This window comes from Pelophylax lessonae, assembly GCF_965119305.1.
Source record: "Pelophylax lessonae genome assembly, chromosome: 2".
Classification (NCBI taxonomy): domain Eukaryota; kingdom Metazoa; phylum Chordata; class Amphibia; order Anura; family Ranidae; genus Pelophylax; species Pelophylax lessonae.
Window position 1 is genome coordinate 380,033,964 of NC_138769.1, and position 20,092 is coordinate 380,054,055.

At 42.0% G+C, this 20,092-nt stretch overlaps 1 protein-coding gene across 5 annotated transcripts in view; it reads right to left on the bottom strand.

The window, feature by feature from the left end:
- The window catches only part of BCAS3 (BCAS3 microtubule associated cell migration factor), a 1,702,410-nt gene that overhangs the window by 1,174,934 nt on the left and 507,384 nt on the right, over positions 1–20,092 (bottom strand). For all 5 annotated transcript variants that reach the window (XM_082245731.1, XM_082245733.1, XM_082245734.1 and 2 more), the window contains exon 13: positions 2,140–2,273. In XM_082245731.1, the coding sequence (XP_082101857.1) occupies positions 2,140–2,273 (134 nt within the window). The remainder of the gene's footprint in view (positions 1–2,139; positions 2,274–20,092) is intronic.

The window sequence follows — 20,092 nt, forward strand, 5'->3', positions numbered from 1 at the left end:
TAAGTTGGTGGAGGAAAAAGACATCATCCCAAAAAAGATCCTTATTTTTACTGGAGCCCAATCATGTGTAAAGCATTAACCACATGGCCATGGGTTTTTATGACTGGGGGGGGGGGGGGGGGCAGGGAACGGAATGAGAGCGGTGAGAGTCTCAAATGAGTGTCCTATACTGATGCTGTTAGGATCAGATCTGGAGACTGGTCTCATACTTGATGCCTTCTGATGCCACCAGGATTCAACAACTGGACCCAAGATATACCAAGTACTACAAAGATGTGGTGATGAAATCTGGGCAACTGGGGAATGGACAGAGGGAGGAAGATAGGGTAAAGATGTACAGTTTTCCCAGGGAAGATATTCTGAAAATATGAGAATATGTGATGACAAATTTGAGAAATCATCTGGGGCATAGCTGGCAATCCCTGCTACTTTGGGCTTCGTGCTTCCTGTTACCACCTTCAGGGACACCAAGCACTCAGCCGCAAGGAGAGCCCTCTCAGCATTTTGGCTTCAGGACCAGGTACGTGACAGGGATCTTGACCATATTGTCGGGATCCACCCAGTTGCCTGACTGACAGCTGGCTTATGCTCTCAGTGCACGGCTGAGAGTTAAAGCCAGCTGCCCCCAGTTCTTCTCCAGCCTGGCGATCCAGTGAGCAGTCACCACTCCGAGCTGACCAAGAACTCAGTGATCATCAGTCATGTGATCACTCAGTTCTCAGGCTTAGAACTGACGGGGGATAACTGCAGCATTATACCAATGCTGCAGCATACAGGTGAATATAGATGTTTGGGTTTTTTTTTATACTGCAAACTTCTCCTTTAAAGTCAATATTCCAAAACTACTGTCAGCTTCTAAGTCCAGTTGTGGGCTGGCAACATAGCATTTTTACGGCCTAAGTGGTGTCAGTCCTGTCATGTTTTCTTTTCCAACACTGCTCCAACTTCCATCACTCTTCCATCTCTACAACATAAAGTCTAATCATTCTGTACTCCTAAGATATAAAAGCTCTTGATTTCTGGCATAATCAATTTTATTATTTACCCAAAATTATGAAACCGGTATAATAAAACATTTCCAATAGTATACGTAACAGAGCAAAAAGTAGTAAATGTCTACATTGGCCAGATATATTTGATATGCAGGAACTTAGCAATAACTTTATTAAAACAATTTAAATATCTATATCAAACAATTGTTTTGTTATTTAGATTCTTATATTTGTTTGAGGTTCTTGTATATCAGTTAATTATTCAATGTTACCCGAATTAATCTTTTTAATATATCCAATGCTAGTGGGAACTAGGTTTTACTATAGGAGGGGATATCACATTGAAATTCTACTGATATAAAAATGCTCTTATGTTACTTTTCTAGCCCAGGTGAAGGGGGTATTTTTGGACCACCGACATTTTTTGTTATATTACACTACAAGCCAAGAAGATAGTGGAGATCCTCTGAGGTATGGAAGGCGCCTGCCTGGGAATCAGAAAACCTAAATCAACATCATTATATTAAGTGAGGATAGCAATACCAATAAGATTATTTCACAGGTCTAGCGCAATCTTTACACTTTCCTTATGCATGTGTGAATAATACAAAGAAGGAAGTGAAAAACTGCAGTTAGAGCTCTTATACACCACTTCCACTTCCACATACGCACAGGAAGGTAGGAACATGCAGAGCTGTATTTTAAATAGACAAGCTCCCTGCTTATCTCTCCCACCCCCCCCCCCCCCCGACACAAATTTTTAGCTCATCTTATCTCATATGTCAGAAATGTTCTCATGCTGATAACAAAGGACCGAGGTACCAGAGGGAAACGACACTTAGAGCTTTGGAGAGAGACAAGTAAACAGTGCAATTGTATGTGCTTAGTTCAAATTTTATGACTGGGGTTTACAACTACTTTATTAAGGAGGGAATAGACAGAGCTTTGTAAGAAAAAGCCAGAAAGATGAGAGACATTGGTGTTCACTGCTCTACTTAACAACCCCTGCAAGGGCAGAACATTGTGTTTTGTAATAATGAAAATGTGCAGAAACCCAAAAATGTACACTGCTGAGTTAAGTTAATATTTGAAAAACTCTCCATTTGAAGATAAATATTACAATACAGATAAATAAAACTGAGCTTACCTTAGCTTCCGTTTCTCCTCTATGCAGGGTGTACAAGTGGTGCACAGCACTTTGTGAGGATGACCATGGGTGAGTAAGGATTTGAAATACATGGAAATCATGTCCCTGTGTGTCTGACGTGACAAGCAACATCCCTAGAAAGCCAGGACAAATGCAATGTGTTTGTTATACAGATTTTCAAATGTTTAATAAATCTTTAAAATATAGTTGTTATTGTGTAATGCCGGTTTATGTTGTCACATTAGAGCAATTTTAAAAATACTTAATACTTTAAAAATCACATCACATAAAATTAGTTCCTTCTGTTCCTTTTGCAATGGCACTTTATATAAAAAACGTATACATTGCCTAAAGCCTACCATACATGTTTTTTTTTTTTTTTTTTTTTAATAACTTTTTATGTGCATATTAAGTGTACAATACACAACACAAAAACAAACAGAAGTCTCAGCAAGACACTGTATTCTACGCAGGGGTCCAAGAAACATCATGCTACATTTCAGCATTTCTGCGACCGTGTTGAGACTAGACTTGGCCAGTGTCCTAGATGCCCCCCCCCCATGTGTGACAGTGATACTACTAATAGGTGTCCCTGGTGTCACCGCACATCCTCATTGGACAAATTAGGGTTTAAATAATGGTAAGATCATTATTTGACTTGCATAACAGAAGTAGATGAGCAATAGTGAGATCATTATGTGTCTTGCATAGGAGCGGTAGAAGGGTCATCTAACCATTTAGACCACACTTTATCATATTTCCTTGGACAACCTCTTTTAACATAGGTTTCTTTGTAAAAGGGCAAGTTGAGGTTAACTAAATGTTTCCAGAAGGTAAGGGATGGGGGAGTAGTTTTCTTCCAAGACATATTCATGGCTTTTCGGGCATAAAACAGTAGTAGACTGAGCATGGTCCTTTCCGCTACTGGAGGATCTACTGCCTCCACCAACCCCAACAGACACAGAGCAACAGAGGATTTCAAGGAAATGTTAGCAATAGAGTTGATAATCACAACCACCTCCTACCAATAAGTGACTATGGCCGGACAGCCCCAGAAGACATGAGAGAAATCCGCTGGAGAATAATCATATCTCCAGCACTCCTGAGAAATTGAGGGGTTCATAATAATCCAGATGGTGAAATTGAAAATCCCAAACATCCTCCCAGTCCTCATCATCAAGCTCGGGTATATCCCTCAGCCACCCCTGTCGAAGATTGAAAAAGGCCCGAAAGAGGGGTCAACAAGAGGTGATTATATAGTGCAGAGGTAGGTTTCTCTGAACACTCAGTCCTAATGATATGTTCTAACTCGAGAATTGGCATCTGAAAGCATGGGAAAACTGGAGGTATCAAAACAAATGGGAGGCTGGTACACTATATTCAGCAGAAAGTGAAGTGAGGGATCGCAGGGAACCATTAGTTACAATGTGGGATATGGTTTTTATTTTGTACCTAGCCCATGACTAAGGATCCGGAAGATTATATAAGTGTGTTAATGTTGAATTACGCCACAGGGGGGTATTTGAGTGTAAAAGCAGAAAATTCTGTGGCTCCACTGTAGACCGTAAGGTACACCAGTGGGATCATTCCCCTTTGGAGTTTTGGTTTACTGTGGGCGATTTGGAGTGGGGGATGTTTACCCTGAGGTCCTTTCCAACTGAGATGACCACCTACTTTTTATGCTGATATTGGCCCATTCGGCATATGCCTAATTGAATCCAATACATCTGGTAAATGTACCGCTGAGTGTAAATGTTCACATAAGAGACATTGACGATCCTTCTTACACAATACTTTGGACTTTTTTCTTCCTTCTGCTTGCTGCAAGGAACATTAACAGTTTGGACTATATTAGCACTTTATTGCACGTTTTATGCACTTTAAAAACCAAAGAATTTATGCACAAACTATCAGAAACCGTCTCATCTGCAAGTTTATTTCCCACATAAGGGTAAAATCACAATAGGCTCAAAATGACAGGCAACCAATGACATACAGAGTGGCAAGCGGAGTGTGATTTTACCCTTATGTGGGAAATAAACTTTTAAACTTGCTACACTATCGGAGCATTTCCTTTCTTGCATAACCCTGGCCCTTTACCGTGAGGAGTGGAACAAGGTGAGGAGGAATCTAGTCTTTACCCCATATTAGGAGCGACACAGGGGAATCCAGTTTTTGGCCTGGAAGGCCTACAAGCGTGATTGGTCTTAGTGCTATACAGCACATAAGACCCACTACCTCTGGTAAGTGATCCATTTTTACCAAACACATTGGAAAAGGAACCCATGCCACCAAAAGTCACGAATTGTATTGGATAATTGAGCACAAAAGCACCTGCACTTTGATTTAGATTCAGAAGATTTCTTGGACTTTCTATTTATTGCACACAAATTTGCACTATTGCTTATTTATTGATTTATTGATTTGTCACCATACATTCGAATTTTTATACGTTTACATCTCCATATCAAAGTATTTATTTATTACTTATCCTATTGTTTGCACAATAATTCATACCATGTTTCTATATTAATTTATCTATATTTATTTATCTATTTATTGCACCAGTAGTATTAGCAAGCGCTATAGATAGTCCCAACATTGACTATTTTTAACCAGTGTGTTTTGCCTACAGTTAAGCATGGTGGTGGGAGTGTCATGGTCTGGGGCTGCATAAATGCTGCCAGTACTGGGGAGCTACAGTTCATTTAGGGAACCATGAATGCCACCATGTACTGTGACATATTGAAGCAGAGCATGATCCCCTCCCTTCGGAGACTGGGCTGCAGGGCAGTATTCCAACATGATAACAACCCCCAAACACACCTCCAAGATGACCACTGCTTTGCTAAAGAAGCTGAGGGTAAAGGTGATGGACTGGCCAAGCAAGTCTCCAGACCTAAACCCTATTGAGCATCTAAGGGGCATCTTCAAACAGAAGGTGGAGGAGCGCAAGGTCTCTAACATCCACCAGCCCTGTGATGTCATCATGGGGGAGTGGAAGAGGACTCCAATGGCAACCTGTGAAGCTCTGGTGAACTCCATGCCCAAGAGGGTTAAGGCAGTGCTGAAAAATAATGGTGGCCACATAAAATATTAACACTTTGGGCCCAATTTGGACATTTGCACTAAGGGGTGTACTCACTTTTGTTGCCAGCGGTTTAGACATTAATTGATGTGTGTTGAATTATTTTTAGGGGATAGCAAATTTACACTGTTATACAAGCTGTACACTCACCACTTTACATTTCTTCAGTGTTGTTACATGAAAAGATATAATAAAATATTTACAAAAATGTGAGGAGTGTACTCACTTTTGTGAGATACTGTACATGGGTGAGCACAAATGGCCCTGTATGTACTGTGTGTAATGTCAGCCAAGTCAAAAGAAGAATAATGGCAAAACTCAGCAGGTTTGAGAATGGACAGATGTCCTAGCACCCATAATTTTTGGTGAGACACCTGCTCATCTATAACTTTCAGTGTGAACAATGATTTTTTTTTTTTTTTAACATAACTGTTTATTTTTCTCTGAAGTTATCTTTACACATTTGAATATCTAGTATGCTACCAAAATTCCACATGCTCTATGAAAGAAAATAAAACATTTTAAAGAGCAACCACTACTACCACTTCCCTACAGAAATGTGTTTTCCTTTCCCAATCATCTCTGCAAGAGAGAGGGGAAAGCATGCATATGCTTTATTTTAATTTACAACTTCCTATCTTTCGCACGTACTGCATACCAAACAATAAGCTGCTTTCAGGAAAGGACTTTAAAAAAATCAGAGCCTATATACATAAAAGGAAAAAAACGTGTACAGATGTAGACTGCGGCTTGAGAGCTATTTATGCTGTATCAGAAGACTAAACCAAACTCTGGCTCGGCCGTAAACTAAACCCACGCCCCAAATGAGGTGCCAAGCCACAAAAAGCATTTGCGTCAACTGGGAATCTAAGGAAAAGAAGGGATTCTAATTATAGGTCCTGGAAGAGGAAACCCAGAATGATTAGGAGTTTAGGCGCTGCGGTATGTTTATCTGGGAGCTTCCTCTCTCTTTCTCTCCTGCTCACTTGCTCTTCCAGGCTGGGTCTGATAGATGAGGCTTGGCTTAGAAGGTGGGATTAAATCGCCTGGTGGTACAGAGAATTCTTTACTAGGAATTTTAACTTAAAGCTGATTAAGAAGGCAGCAAGTCTTTTGAAATAGGCGTCAGATGGTTAGCCCAAAAGAACAAATTAAAGAGTGCAGCAAACAGTTTGGGTAGCCACTAGGAATGTTGGAAAGCTCTCGTGGCAGAAGACGGTCACAAGATCCTATTTACAACACCTATCATGCCGCATGTCTGAATATATCAGAGGCAGTTGTGCAATTCCCCCTACACTTTTAGGCAAGCAAAGGCAAAATGTAGCCTTTAATTGGGGTTTCCTTTAACACCACTTTCATTTCTTACCATTGCTTCATTGTTTATAGGGAGTTACTGCAGTCAAACACTTGGAAATTCTTTCCGGCTGGATACCATTTTAACAATCACTGGCTCAATTTTTAAGAGCAGAGTTAGAATTTGATGTCATTGAAAACAGGAACATGAAAACAATTTGTGGCGGACAAATTATATGAATGTGAAACATTGATCACTGTGGATTTGGGTCATCTGGACATCGAAAAAACAACCTCTGGATAATTTTTTTGTATGAAAACCACTAACCAGCAACACATTGCTTAACCAATAACATTAAAATATACCAACCCCTATAATTGATGACACAAGGTAGGCACCAGGCACACTATCTGGCGGCATAATTTCTAGATGCTTTATTACTTTGGTGTAACTTACAAAAAGCATTTTCTATTGTCGTGCATTTCTGGGACCCATTTCAGAAATAAACTGGAGAGATGTAAATTACTGTTTAGCTATGTTCTATACAACCCCTCAAGTGCTTATCTTTCTTTTTTTTTTCTTTCTACAGATAGCAAGATTCCACACAGTTCTCCAGATTCTGAACTTGCTGCAACTAGCTTATTGTATTTTCAGCACTGAACAACTTTCCACAGGCGGAACAAAAGTAAGATGGCTAAGCAACTGTTTATGCAAGATTTGGGATTGCTAAACATTATCAGCAAGGAAGGCTTGGGCACTTCCAGGTAGTGAAGGAGCTAGCCTATCCCTTCTCTTGCCTCACAGTAGGCAGCACATCATAGGGCCAATAAAAATAAGAGCGAGGGGGGGGGGGCAGGCTTGGATACTACCCAAATGTGTCCAAACTTCACCTGTTTAGAACAGCTGTCGTTCAGTCAACCATTCAGAGCTGAATTTGAGCTACTACTGGTATGTTCAGGCACCTCCAGATGTCTGTACTTTATATACCTGCTAGCTGTTATCTCTTTTTAAGGGACACTTAGGCCCTGTTCACACCTGAGCGTATTTCAGCTCGTAAAACGCTCATCTCTGAAGTTTCACAACGCCCAACAAGCAAAATCCTATTCATTTCAATGACCCCTGTTCACATCTGAGCGTTTTGTCTCCTGCAGCAAAACGCCTGAAGCTCAAAAGAGGACATCAGCTTCTTTTTTGGCAGATTACAAGCATTTTTGTTAGCTGTCAATGCCTGTATCCGAACACCTGCAAAAAACGCATTTTAAAAGCCCAAGAAATGCCTGAAAAAAAGCCAGAACAAATGCCTGAAAAAAGGCAAAAAAAAAAAAACACCTGAAAAAAGCCAGAAAAAAACACCTGAAAAAACCCCCCAAAAAACGCCTGAAAAAAGCCCAAAAAATGCCTAAAAATGATACACTTAGGTGTGAATGGAGCCTAAAGCTGGATACACATTATACAATTTTTTGTTCAAATTTCTTTAGATTTACCTTCAACTATGTAGTGAAAGGGTCTGCCTGATTGCACACAATTAGAAAGTGTTTAGGTGTGACCTCATATTATATTGTTTTGGTAAATCTAAAGGAATGTTGTACAAGAAAGTTGGATAAAATTTGTATAGTATCTAGCCAGCTTAAGTAAGTTTTTTAAGAAACAACAGTTTTTAGGCTTCAATGATAAGTCTGCTAGTTGGTCTGCTTTTTAGGTGGGCTTGGAACAATTGTTTCTCACTAAATCAGACCTAATATTATCCTACATTAGAACAAAAGATTATCATATATACTACATTACTTAGTGCTGGCTGTCAATAGAAACAATCTTACTGGCTATATAAAATGTTTTGGGCAAAAACGAAAATACACCAGCATATGTGCATCTCCTAAAAAAATATGCCATAAAAATAGTGGGTTAAATATCAGTTATTTACCTCTGTGAGTACAAACATGACTGCATTTTACTTCAAACTGTTAACATAAAGTTAAATTACTACAGAAAAATATGTGAAAGACTGTTACATACGCAGTATATGACACACAAAAATAATTGGTAATGCTTTTAAGCATTTGTTCCTTTAAAAAGCAGGGAGGCCACACAGATCATGGTAAAAGATCAAAGCACTACGATTCACTGGCTGTCCTGTCTGGTTCCCAGAAGAATGAAGCCTGCCCTCAAGGCTGGTATCACTGCACACTATCAAGATAAGAAAATGAAGGCAGGAGTTTATAAACAAGTGCTTTTGAGCATTCAGCTTCAAATGAAAAATGATATGTAGAAGTTCAATATTGTATACACCCTGGAAAAAAGTCAGTCTGGGCAAACGTGTGTTTTGGATAAATGACTTTGAATCCATTTATATTCCTTTAACACATTCAAAACCTTTTAAATGGTTGTCTCCATGGGTTAAAAAAAAATTTGTAATAACGCACAACAGATTCCAAAAATTCACAGTTATATATATATATATATATATATATATATATATATATATATATATAAATATATATATAAAACACACTAGAACAGAGAAGGAGGAGGATGATTTCAGAAGATAATTTATTTAATATGTTCCATTGCTTAAAACTCTGAGTTAGTAGTATGTAACAAAATAGGCCCCTTTCACACTTGTGCAACTTGTCATGCAACTTTGGACATCAGAGTTGCACGACATGTCGTTTGCCATGTTTTCCAATGATACCCATTCATATATGCGCAACTTAAAGTTGCAGCAACTTCAAAGTAGTTCCTGCACTACTTTGGCCCGATTTTAATGCGTTTTGAGGTCCAAAGACACAGACATTGCTTCAAGTCCAGTCAAAATCGCGGTAAAATCGTGGCAACAAAATCGTGGTAAAATCGCGCAACTTTCAATTCGTACAAGTGTGAAAGGGGCCTTATATTTACAATATGTGGAACATGATAACTCATATAAACTTTAAAGGGTACAAAATGGCACTTTACAGTTAAAAAGTATCTCAATGTAGCTCATTGGGAAATGTTTTATATTTTCAAATCTTACATTTCTAACTCACATTTTTTAAATGCAAGAAACCACTTGACCTCTGAAAGGTTTTATCCCCTTTATGACCCAGGCCATTTTTTTCTATTCAGCGCTGTGCTACTTTAACTGGCAATTGCTTGGTCATGCAACACTGTGCCCAAATAACACCCCTACGGGGTTTTTTATTTTTTGCTATATAAATGAAAAAATATCAAAAGTAAAAAAAAAAAAAAACATAACACACATAGTTTCACTTTTGCAAACAAATAATCTTTCTTTATAAATTTAGGCCAAAGTGTAGTCTGCTACATTTCTTTGGAAAAAATAACCCAAATAGGTGTATACTATTTGGTCTTTGTTAAAGTTATACAAGAGTCTACAATCTATAATATATTTCAGGAGTATTGAATTCAAATTCACAGAGGTCATGGAGATCCGACCAACACAATCTTCTTCCAGCAGAAGTCCAAACAACCATTTATTTTCAGCCCTCTTCTCCTAAATCAAAATTTCTTACATCAGTGTCCTCAGTCATCCCCCCACCCACACCTCACATTCTCTCACTTCACATCAGTTTCCCCTTCACAGTAGTGTTTTCATGCCCCCTGCACATCATCTCCAACCCCCCTTTACAATAATATACTGAACCCTCTTCACATAACACACCCCTTTTATTCACAACATTCCTCAACCCCCCTGTAAATCATCACTTCCACCCCAGTACTGTCTTCTGCCCCCTTCACATCCCTCCCCACCAGTACTGTTTTTTTCCGACTTCACATCAACCCCCTTCCCACATTACTGCCTCCTGTTCCTTCACATCACCCCCCCCAGCAGAAATTTGCCCCCTTCTCATCTCCCCCTCCCACAGCACTGCCTCCCCCTTTACATCTCCCCCTACATCACTGCCCCCCTCACATCACAAATCCCCTAACATTTGTGTGTTCTGCCTACACCACATCAAAACCCACCCCACAACACAGTCCCCCTTCACCCCCCCCCCCCAAAGCACTGTCCCCTCTCACATCACACCCCCCCCAGCACACAATGGTGTGCTTTGCCATCCTCACATCAACCCCCCCACAGCATTGTTCCTTTTACACCCCCCTCTCACAGCACTGCCTCCTCCCTTCACAGCACTGCCCTTTACATACCCCCCCACCACACAGCACTGCCCCTCTTCACATTTTAGTCCCACAGCACTGCCCTGCCTTTAGATATCCCCCCCCCCCCACAGCACTGCCCCTCTTTACATTTTGCTCCTCCCCTCCAGCACTGCCCTTTACATCACACTCAGAGTTGAGTGCTCTGGCCTCTTCACATCTCCCCCCCTTAACACACACAGCACTGCCCCCTTCACATCATCCCCCCCCCGCACCCCCCCCCCACACACACACATACACACACAGCCAGAGTAGTGTTCTCTGCCCCCTTCACTCTCCTACCTGAAACAGAGCAGAGAGCGGGCGGCAGAGCATTTCTGGACCGAGTGTGGGAGGCACAGCACAGCATTAAACTTCTCCATCGCTTTATTTTAAAAGCACAGTGGGAGATAGAACATTTTTGGATTGAGTGTGGGAAGCAAAGCTATGACTTTTTGTATTAACCAGCAGGTGACTGGCTGCTAGGACTGCCCTTTAGCCAAACACCTGCTGGTTAACCTAAAGTTAACCCTGGCAGCTCCTGCACTTCATTCAATGCTGTGCCTCCCACACTCAATACAAAAATGTTCTATCTCCTGCTCTGCTTTTACAATAAAGCGATGGAGATTGGGGGTAAGATGTGGCTCCTAAATGGCATGACAATGGGTCCAGATGGAGCAGTGGCTCGGACATATTGTCACCAGTGCAGTACATCGTCATCATATGACTGGTGTGACAGTGATCAGGGATATTAAAGAAATAAGGAACAAATAATAATAAAAATTATATAAAAACACGTGAAGTGATCAGAATATAAGAATGTGAAAAAAATATAATAAAATCCTAAAAAAAAAAAGTCCCAATTTGTGTAGCAATCATAAATCCATTGGCTGGTCTCCCACAAAGTAGAACAGTTCCTCCAGTGTGACACAGAGGGTGCCAGTCCACTCACCAAACATATCAGGAAGTGACAGCCATAGAGTAACAATCGTGAAACACCTCTTGTGTTATAAAGGTATCTTCATTGTGCTCTCCCTTCACCATTCAGATAGACTCACCAGTAGCTGGGATCAGACAAGCCTTGTAATGGTGTCGATCATACTGTTGTAGACATGGCCTGTGATACCGGACCTACGATCACCGATCATATAGGACATACTGCACAAAAAAGCTCACCACTGGGAACCACAATAATAGTAAAATAATGTTGTGTTTTAAGATCAGAGTACATGTACAAATTAAAAATCTTTTGGCCAGAAAAACCTGCACGTGTGCTTAACGAACACCAAACGTGCTGGGTAGGGGCCTACACGCTGACTTCTTGACCGCCGAATCCTTGTGATAGGACCAGCGGCTTTCCATGTGAGTTTTTCTGGCCAAAATATTTTTTTTTGTACATGTACTCTGATCTTAAATAAATACTACACTATATTACTGTTTATGTGGCTCCCGGTGGTGAGATTTTTTGTGCAGTACGCCCCATATGATCGGTGAAGGTAGGTCTGGCATCACAGGCCTTGTCTACACTATGATCGACACCATTATTTACATACCCTCAAATTAAACCTGAGAGTGTGCACTTTCAACCGATATCCATTATATAACTATAGCTTGAATATGTTTTGGAAAATACCTGAAAAACCTAAAATTGTGCCTGTGTCCAAATAAATATGAGCCCAACTGTATGTAAAAATAAATAAATAAATTAAATACATTTTTTTTTAATTTTTTTTACTTTCTTTTTTACTATTTTTGTTTACATTCTGTCGTCAGTGCAGTTCAGTGTCCTCATAGTGACACTGTAGTGTGATGGTATCACTGTATCTCACCGCCTTGAAATTCCTTAATCCCCAATAGTTGAAGAATCCCCAATTCGCCAAATAAGAAATCGCTGGTATCGCTGAATAATTCCACACATGAGCCAAAGCTGAATGCTGGAACAAGACTTTACTGGAAGCAACAACCACAATTCAAAAGAAAAACAATTTCTTTTATGCCCTGCTCCCATGCAAGGGAGACACCCAGGGCCGATCCTGGGCGGGTGCGCGGGGTGCCCCGCACCCAGGCGCGGCGTGAGGGGGGCGCACATAACCCTAAAAATCTCCCGCAAGTCGCGGGAGTCTCTCACTGCAGCACAGAGAGAATGGAGCCTCTACATACTGTATATATCGCACACCGTGACTGCCACATGCAGACTCTGCCTGCTTAGCTGTTGCCGCCCCTTCACTGCCATCTAGCGGCGACGCACGGTAATTTCCGTCGGCACACTGCTGCACTTTTCTCCATTGCCAAGGAGAGTGCCGTGCGGCAGTTCCGGTGTGATCCCGCAGTGAGATCCCGAGACCGAACGGAGGATCTCCCCGGAGCCAGGGGCCGGGATAAGTGAGCTCTCCTCCCCCCTTGTGGATGTGAGATCAGCGCCGGCTGCTGCAGCCGGATCCCCTCCGTTACTGACTCCATCGGTTACATTGTAGCCTCTTCATCATCCTTGTGTCACTTTGTATGACAGTCAGTGTGTTGTGTTCATCGTGTCCCTGTCATCACACCACACACATTGTCATCAGATGGAGGAGCTGGGGACTCACTTGTGTCTTCTTCATAAATGTCATTGTGATGATTGGTGTCACATTGTACAGGATTTGTGTCACTGTCCTCCCACCCCCCATAGATCATCATTGTCACCTAGAAATGCCCCCCCATCATCACTGTCACCAGTACAGTGTGATCTGTCACCTGACCCTACACACAGGGTGACAACGTGACCACGATCAGTCCACACATTTATTATTCCAACACAATAGTATACCCAGGGGCAGAGTCATTATTACTACTATTACTATAATTACTATTGATGATAATATTAGTAATAATAACAATAATAAATATAATAATAATGCTACATTGACTTACAGTTGTCTGAATTGTTGCTCGTGTTCTGATAGCTGAGATTTATTGTTGGAATTCATTCAGTGTCGGTGTCCTGTCGAATAATGCCTCCCGTCCAAAAATGCACAGAGCCAGCACCACAGAGCCCAGCACCACAGAGCCAGCACCACCGGCACCACAGAGCCCAGCACCACAGAGGCCACAGAGCCCGGGAACCACAGAGGCCACAGAGCCCGGCACCACAGAGCCCAGCACCACAGAGGCTACAGAGCCCAGCACCACAGAGCCAGCACATCACAGAGCCCAGCACCACCGGCACCACAGAGCCCGGCACCAGAGGCCACAGAGTCCAGCACCACAGAGCCGGCACCACAGAGCCCAGGACCACAGAGCCCAGCACCACAGAGCCAGGCACCACAGAGCCAGGCACCACAGAGGCCGGCACCACAGAGCCCAGCATACAACAGAGACTGGCACCACAGCCCAGCATACCACAGAGACCGGCACACCACAGAGGAGCCAGGAATCAGGACCAGCAGCCAAGAATCAGGACCAGCAGCCAGCCCCAAGGCCCCAGGACCAGCAGCCAAGAATCAGGACCAGAAGCCAGCCTCAAGGCCCCAGCAGCCAGACCCCAGGAGGACCAGCAGCCAGACCCCAGGACCAGCAGCTCAGCCCCAAAAACCAGGACCAGCAGCCAGGAATCAGGACCAGCAGCCAGGATCCAGGAGGACCAGCAGCCAGACCCCAGGACCAGCAGCAAAGCCAGAGAAGCCAGGACCCAGTCCCAGAAGCCAGGCCCCAGGACCAGCAGCCAGCCCCAGTACCCATTATTTAAGGTAAGTGAAGTCTTCTAGTTTTGCACCTGGGCATCAAAGTGCTATTAATTAATATAATATTGTTTATTTTTCTATTGTTCAGTGACACTCTAATGTAGTCTCTCATGGGGGCTGGAGGGGACTCTTTCTATCAGAGACTCTCCAATAGGCACAGAGAGGGCTTCTGTAAGATAAACCCCCCTCCAGGTCCCATTAGACTCCGTTGTAGTCTCTAATGGGGCCTGTTGGGGGGTCTTTCTAACATAGACTTTAAAATGCACACTCTGCTCGAGAGACCCCCCTCCAGGTCCCATGATACGACCCCATTGTAGTCTCTAATGGGGCCTGGTGGGGGCTCTTTCTAACAGACTCTCTAACAGAGGCCCTCTCTGTGTTCCTTGGAGAGACCCCCCTCCAGGTCTCATTAGGAAAAGGGGAGGAGTTAGTAGGATGACCACGCCCACGTGGGGGCGCCATAAATATTTCTGCACCCAGGCGTCTGTTACCCTAGGATCAGCCCTGGAGACACCCAAACAAATATACATTAACCAATAACACAAAGGTTACAACCCACATAAAATCCTCCCCTCTGCCTATGATATAATTATGGTACACAATGGTTAACATAATTATCACAGTCAGGAAAAATGCAGTTTACCCAAATGCTGTAACTTTAAAAATATACATCCAATCTTTATACAAATACATATTCACAATCAATCCATTCAGGGGAACAACATGTTAAAAAATGGCACGAATCAGACCAGGGGTTCAAAAGTTTGTAAAAGTATCTTTGGCCTGGCTGTACTCCTGGCTTTTCTGCCCAAAACCGGTTCTACACAGTCTTTTGTCCTGGAGACAATTGAGAAGTGTACCCCTTATCTCCCAAGGACAGAGGCAAGACTCCATTAGCCACATGGTAGCAAAAGACAGCAAAATACATGAAACTATATAACTATGCAGCTATTGCATAAAACAGGTACATTCAACATATCCCCAGATAGCTTAGATCTGAGCGCACACTATTACTGAATGGCGCTCAGATCACATACATACAGATTCAAAAGCAGGGAAAAAAACAGTGTTTCGGGACCATAATCACATGGTAAGAGGCTGGCAAGTAGTCCTCTCCAAGTACTCCTGGCAAACTCAAAAGAGGGGAGTTTGTCACAGACATATAAACGAATACTCAATATAGTCTTTTAAGCAGGGAGAGGAAACATGCGAAAAGACATAGAAGGGCATCCTTCACATGTAGCATCCTGGGGGGGGGGGGGGCTGTTTTAGTGCTTATAACGGTGATGATTACTGTTATAGGCAATAGTTAACTGTCATGAATGGCTTTCCTTTAATGGCAGCATGCTGACTGTTGTGATGCTGTGATTGGTCACAATAATCACATGGTACAGGGTACTGTGAGTGGCCCTGGTACCATGTAATAGTTGTGGGCCAATCACAGTATCGCAAAAGTAAGCAAGCTGTTCATGAATGAAAGCCATTTCTGACAGTCTGCTTACATAATATAATGTGATCGCTATGATTGATCATACTCACAGTTGCCAGGTATGAAGCACTATGATCCGCTGTGTCTACCGAACACTTAGGGGTCACAGGATCCCACTGCAGCGCACCCCAGGGGGCACACAAGTGCAACTGTGCTAGGCAACGTATCTGTAAGTCACCTAGCTTGTAGCTGCCGGCCATACGCAGTAAATGTTCGGTGGGCAGGCAGCAAGTGGTAAAGTGTATGCCTATGAATTACCCAAAGCATGTCCCAGAATGTATTTTTTTTTCTAGTTGTTTCCTTAGCTAGAACTAGCTTTTAATGATCCCAGCGACATCAGCAGGCTTGTAGAATTCTTGCAGAGGCAATGATGGGTGCTCAATTCTTATTGATGCAGGAGTGCCCCACCGCCCAGCTTTACCCATCCCCTGAATTACCAAAAGCCTTTTCCTTAGACACAGTTTGTGAGCAGGTTCTTGGGAGTCTAGGTAGAAACATTTCCTGAAATACATTTTTGAAGAGCCCTTTCCCTACACACAGTCAGCACCACTGTTTTGCTGAGAAATAAATGGAAGTATGTATGTATGTGTAGTGGAATAGAGAAGGTTGGAGTTCTGTAGTACAGCAGGCAAGGATGACAATGTCAGCCCAAACAGGAAGTTAGAAGGACACTGAATTTCTGGCAGATAAACTAGTATTTTTTTTTCTGTACTTGCAGTGTTTTATTTATTTTTATTTTTTCCACATTTAAATTTTAATGATCACTGTTATCAGTTGATTCCAAACCACAACATGAAATTACTGGTGAGCTTCAATAGCACCCTATAACTGGCACCCTAGTACATAGTGTACTAGGGTGCCAACCATGATACCAAGTGGGGTTTATACCAAATAGACAGGCCCAAGATAAAGTGCGCAAAGTTATACATTTGTTTCATGCAATCCACATGCGTAGAATCAAGACCTATTTTCTTTCTCTTGATATACGCAAGACTTTTGGTCTCCTGGCCAACCTTGCAATATATTCTGACACATTTGTGCTTTGGCCAACATTTTTCACAGTGGTTCATGGCAACGTACACGGGCCCCAGGACAGGATATAAATTAGAGACATTTGCGATAGCCAGATGAACTAGGCAGGGCTGCCCTCTGTCACCTCTGCTATTCGCACTGGCATTTGTGCCCCTTGCCCGGCCTATCCATGAAAAACTCAGATATACAGTACTGTACAAAGAGTGGAAGCAGCTGGAACACATCATATGCTCTGTTTGTTCATGGACAATGTACTGCTTTTTGTCACTTCTCTGTACGTCTTCACACCAAATCTGCTGTTGTTCTTGGACAGGTTTTGCACATATATCTGGTCTTGCGGTCAACCACATCAAGTCGGAAGCAATGAACATAGTGCTGTTGGACTGGCAATGTCAAAGTCTGTGAGAATCCTTCCCATTTACTTGGTCGGACCACAGTCTAAAGTCCCCAGGGATCAATCTTCCAAACCATATAGACCATCTCTATAGACTAAACTACTCACCATTGCTAGCTAAACTAACAACTCTAACCACTCCATTTATCCTGGTTTGGCTGAATTTTGGGTGTCAGAATGGTGCTATTGCCAAAAATATTTTACCTGTTTAGAGTCCTACCCATCCCCATTCTTACATTATTTTTTTAGAATACTGCAACGCAGGGAAAATTTGTTTAGTCTGGGGAACAGTTTGTCTGCATTTTCCCCGATACACACTTCCTCAGTCAAAATCTGAGGGGGGCTCTGGATTCCTCATTTGGCTAAATATTATCAAGCAGCCCAAATTTCCCCCCTCTAAAGTGCCATGTCAGACGAGAGGCTCCACTTTCGGTTAGTTTGGGGGCGATAGAGGTGGACCTAATATTCTGTGACTCTCCCCATTCGAAAGGGGAGTGCTACAGAATCCAGTAACTCAACATCCATTGTCGCTCTGGGACAGGGAAAAAATTAAGTCAGGCCTACTCTCCACACACTGGATGCATGGAATAACCTTCCTGCAGAAGTGGTAGCTGCAAATACAGTGAAGGAGCTTAAGCATGCATGGGATAGGCATAAGGCTATCCTTCATATAAGATAGGGCCAGGGACTATTCATAGGATTCAGATATATTGGGCAGACTAGATGGGCCAAATGGTTCTTATCTGCCGACACATTCTATGTTTCTATGTTTCTATGTCATTGCTCTTCTTTTTTGCAAACCATCTTTTTACCCGCATATTTATCCCAAGCGTCATTCCACTCCTGGACCCAATCCCAACTAACATGACTCCATCAACTAGTTGGCTCATCAGGATTCAAACCTTCTGCGCTACTTCAGAAACATTATAAATTATCGAAATTTAAGATATTCTGGTGTTTGCATTTAAGGCATTTCTACCACAAACACTCAAACAATGTCAGACTTAATGAAGCGAAAAGAGTTTGAAAGTCTTTGCCTTACAGATCCACATGAGAAAGGGGTGATTTCCCAGTTATATAAAATTCTCCTATAGAGCCCAGCAGCTGCTCCCCTGACTTACATAGCTAAATGAATGTTAGATTTGGGTCGCACACTGGAGGCAGAGGACTGGACCAAGATCTGGCAGGTCACTGGAAGCGTCCTACAAGGTGCTGTCCTGATGGTTTCTTGTACTAAAGATAGCAAAATATGTCCTGAATTAACTGACCTCTTGTTTTCGGGGATGTACTACCCCAGGCACACATTTACACATTTGGTGGACCTATCCAAAAGTTAGCAGTTTCTGGTCCAATATATTCCAAAACCTCAGTCGCCTGTTCGACACCACCTTGCAACCAGATTCACTGGCAGCCCTTTTAAATCATAATGCACTGAGGCTGACCAAAAATCTATTTCAATTGTTGAAAGAACAATGGATGAGGTGGGGCAACAGTATTTTTTCGGTACCGTCATAGGACATTACACAGTTTTTTTTTTAAAAACCAACACATTTTATTTGTGTACATAAAGTCAACAATGCAATATAAAAATCCATCTGGACATAGAAAATATAAGTTCATCCAAATGAATCCCTCGTGAGGGTTTCAACACCCCTACAGTGGTATCACTTCTACCTGGGGAGCTACTCCAGAGAAGATATATTAGTATAGGCCATCAAAACTCAACGTTTCGTGGTTACCCTCTTCTTCGGGAGAAAGTAGAGGGAATAGAGCACTAATAATAAATGAAGAACAAACTATGTGTACAGCATAATAAAAGAACATTTATGAATGACACCGTTCTTTCAAGCTACATTTTTTTTAAAGGATGGTGTGGGGACACTTACCCTAGGTTTCAGTCATAGGGGGCATCATGACAAAAAAAATAGATCTTTGACCTGCTAGAGCTGCTTCTACTCTTCTAAAGAGCTAGTTAGTGTTCTCTCTAGCTGTGTGACTCTTTTACATCCATACTTTACTGGTCCACCTGGCAGAAGCGCCCTATTCCCTTTCCCTGAATTGTTATACGCCACCACAGCTGCTAAACAAATGATAGCAAAATTGTAGAAGACACCAACTCAAACACAACCAAACACAATCAGACACCAAACCAAACAAGAGTACACAGTCGTTTGTCCATGGTAAGATCGAGGAAACCTTGCATGACAAAGTTCATAAATGTCACCTACTGCATTGTACATCCCCTACCTACTGCATTGTTATGAGTGTCTTTCTGTTCCTACACAACCACCAACCTTTGGCTGGGGAAGGACAGATGAAACCCCCTTTCCTGTTAGTTTTATTACCTTTATGTGTGAAAATGTATTTTTTTTTTTATGTTATACACTACATGTTATTGCTGTTAACTGCTCTGCAATTTGTTATGAAACCCACAAAGTAACCATACTCTAGGTCTCAATACATGATACTGCTCCCTGCTGTAAATAGTTATATGATATGCTGTATAAGCGTTGTCTTTCATTCCATTGCTAAATATTTGAACAAGAAAAGTAGAAATATTTAATGTCTAAATACACTTTAGTGAAAATAAATATAGCAAATAAAAAAAAATAATAAAGTAAAAAAAACCTGCTACAAAACCCATTCTGTAATTTAATGCCAATAAAAAACTACCTTTCCTTTTCAATCTGCAGCCCCTGTAATTTTTCCGTAAAATTCAATGAAATTTTCAAACTGGAGGCATCCTGTAACTAGTGTACAGAACTTCCCTAGAAATGTGATTTCCTGCTTGTGTGTTTGGCTC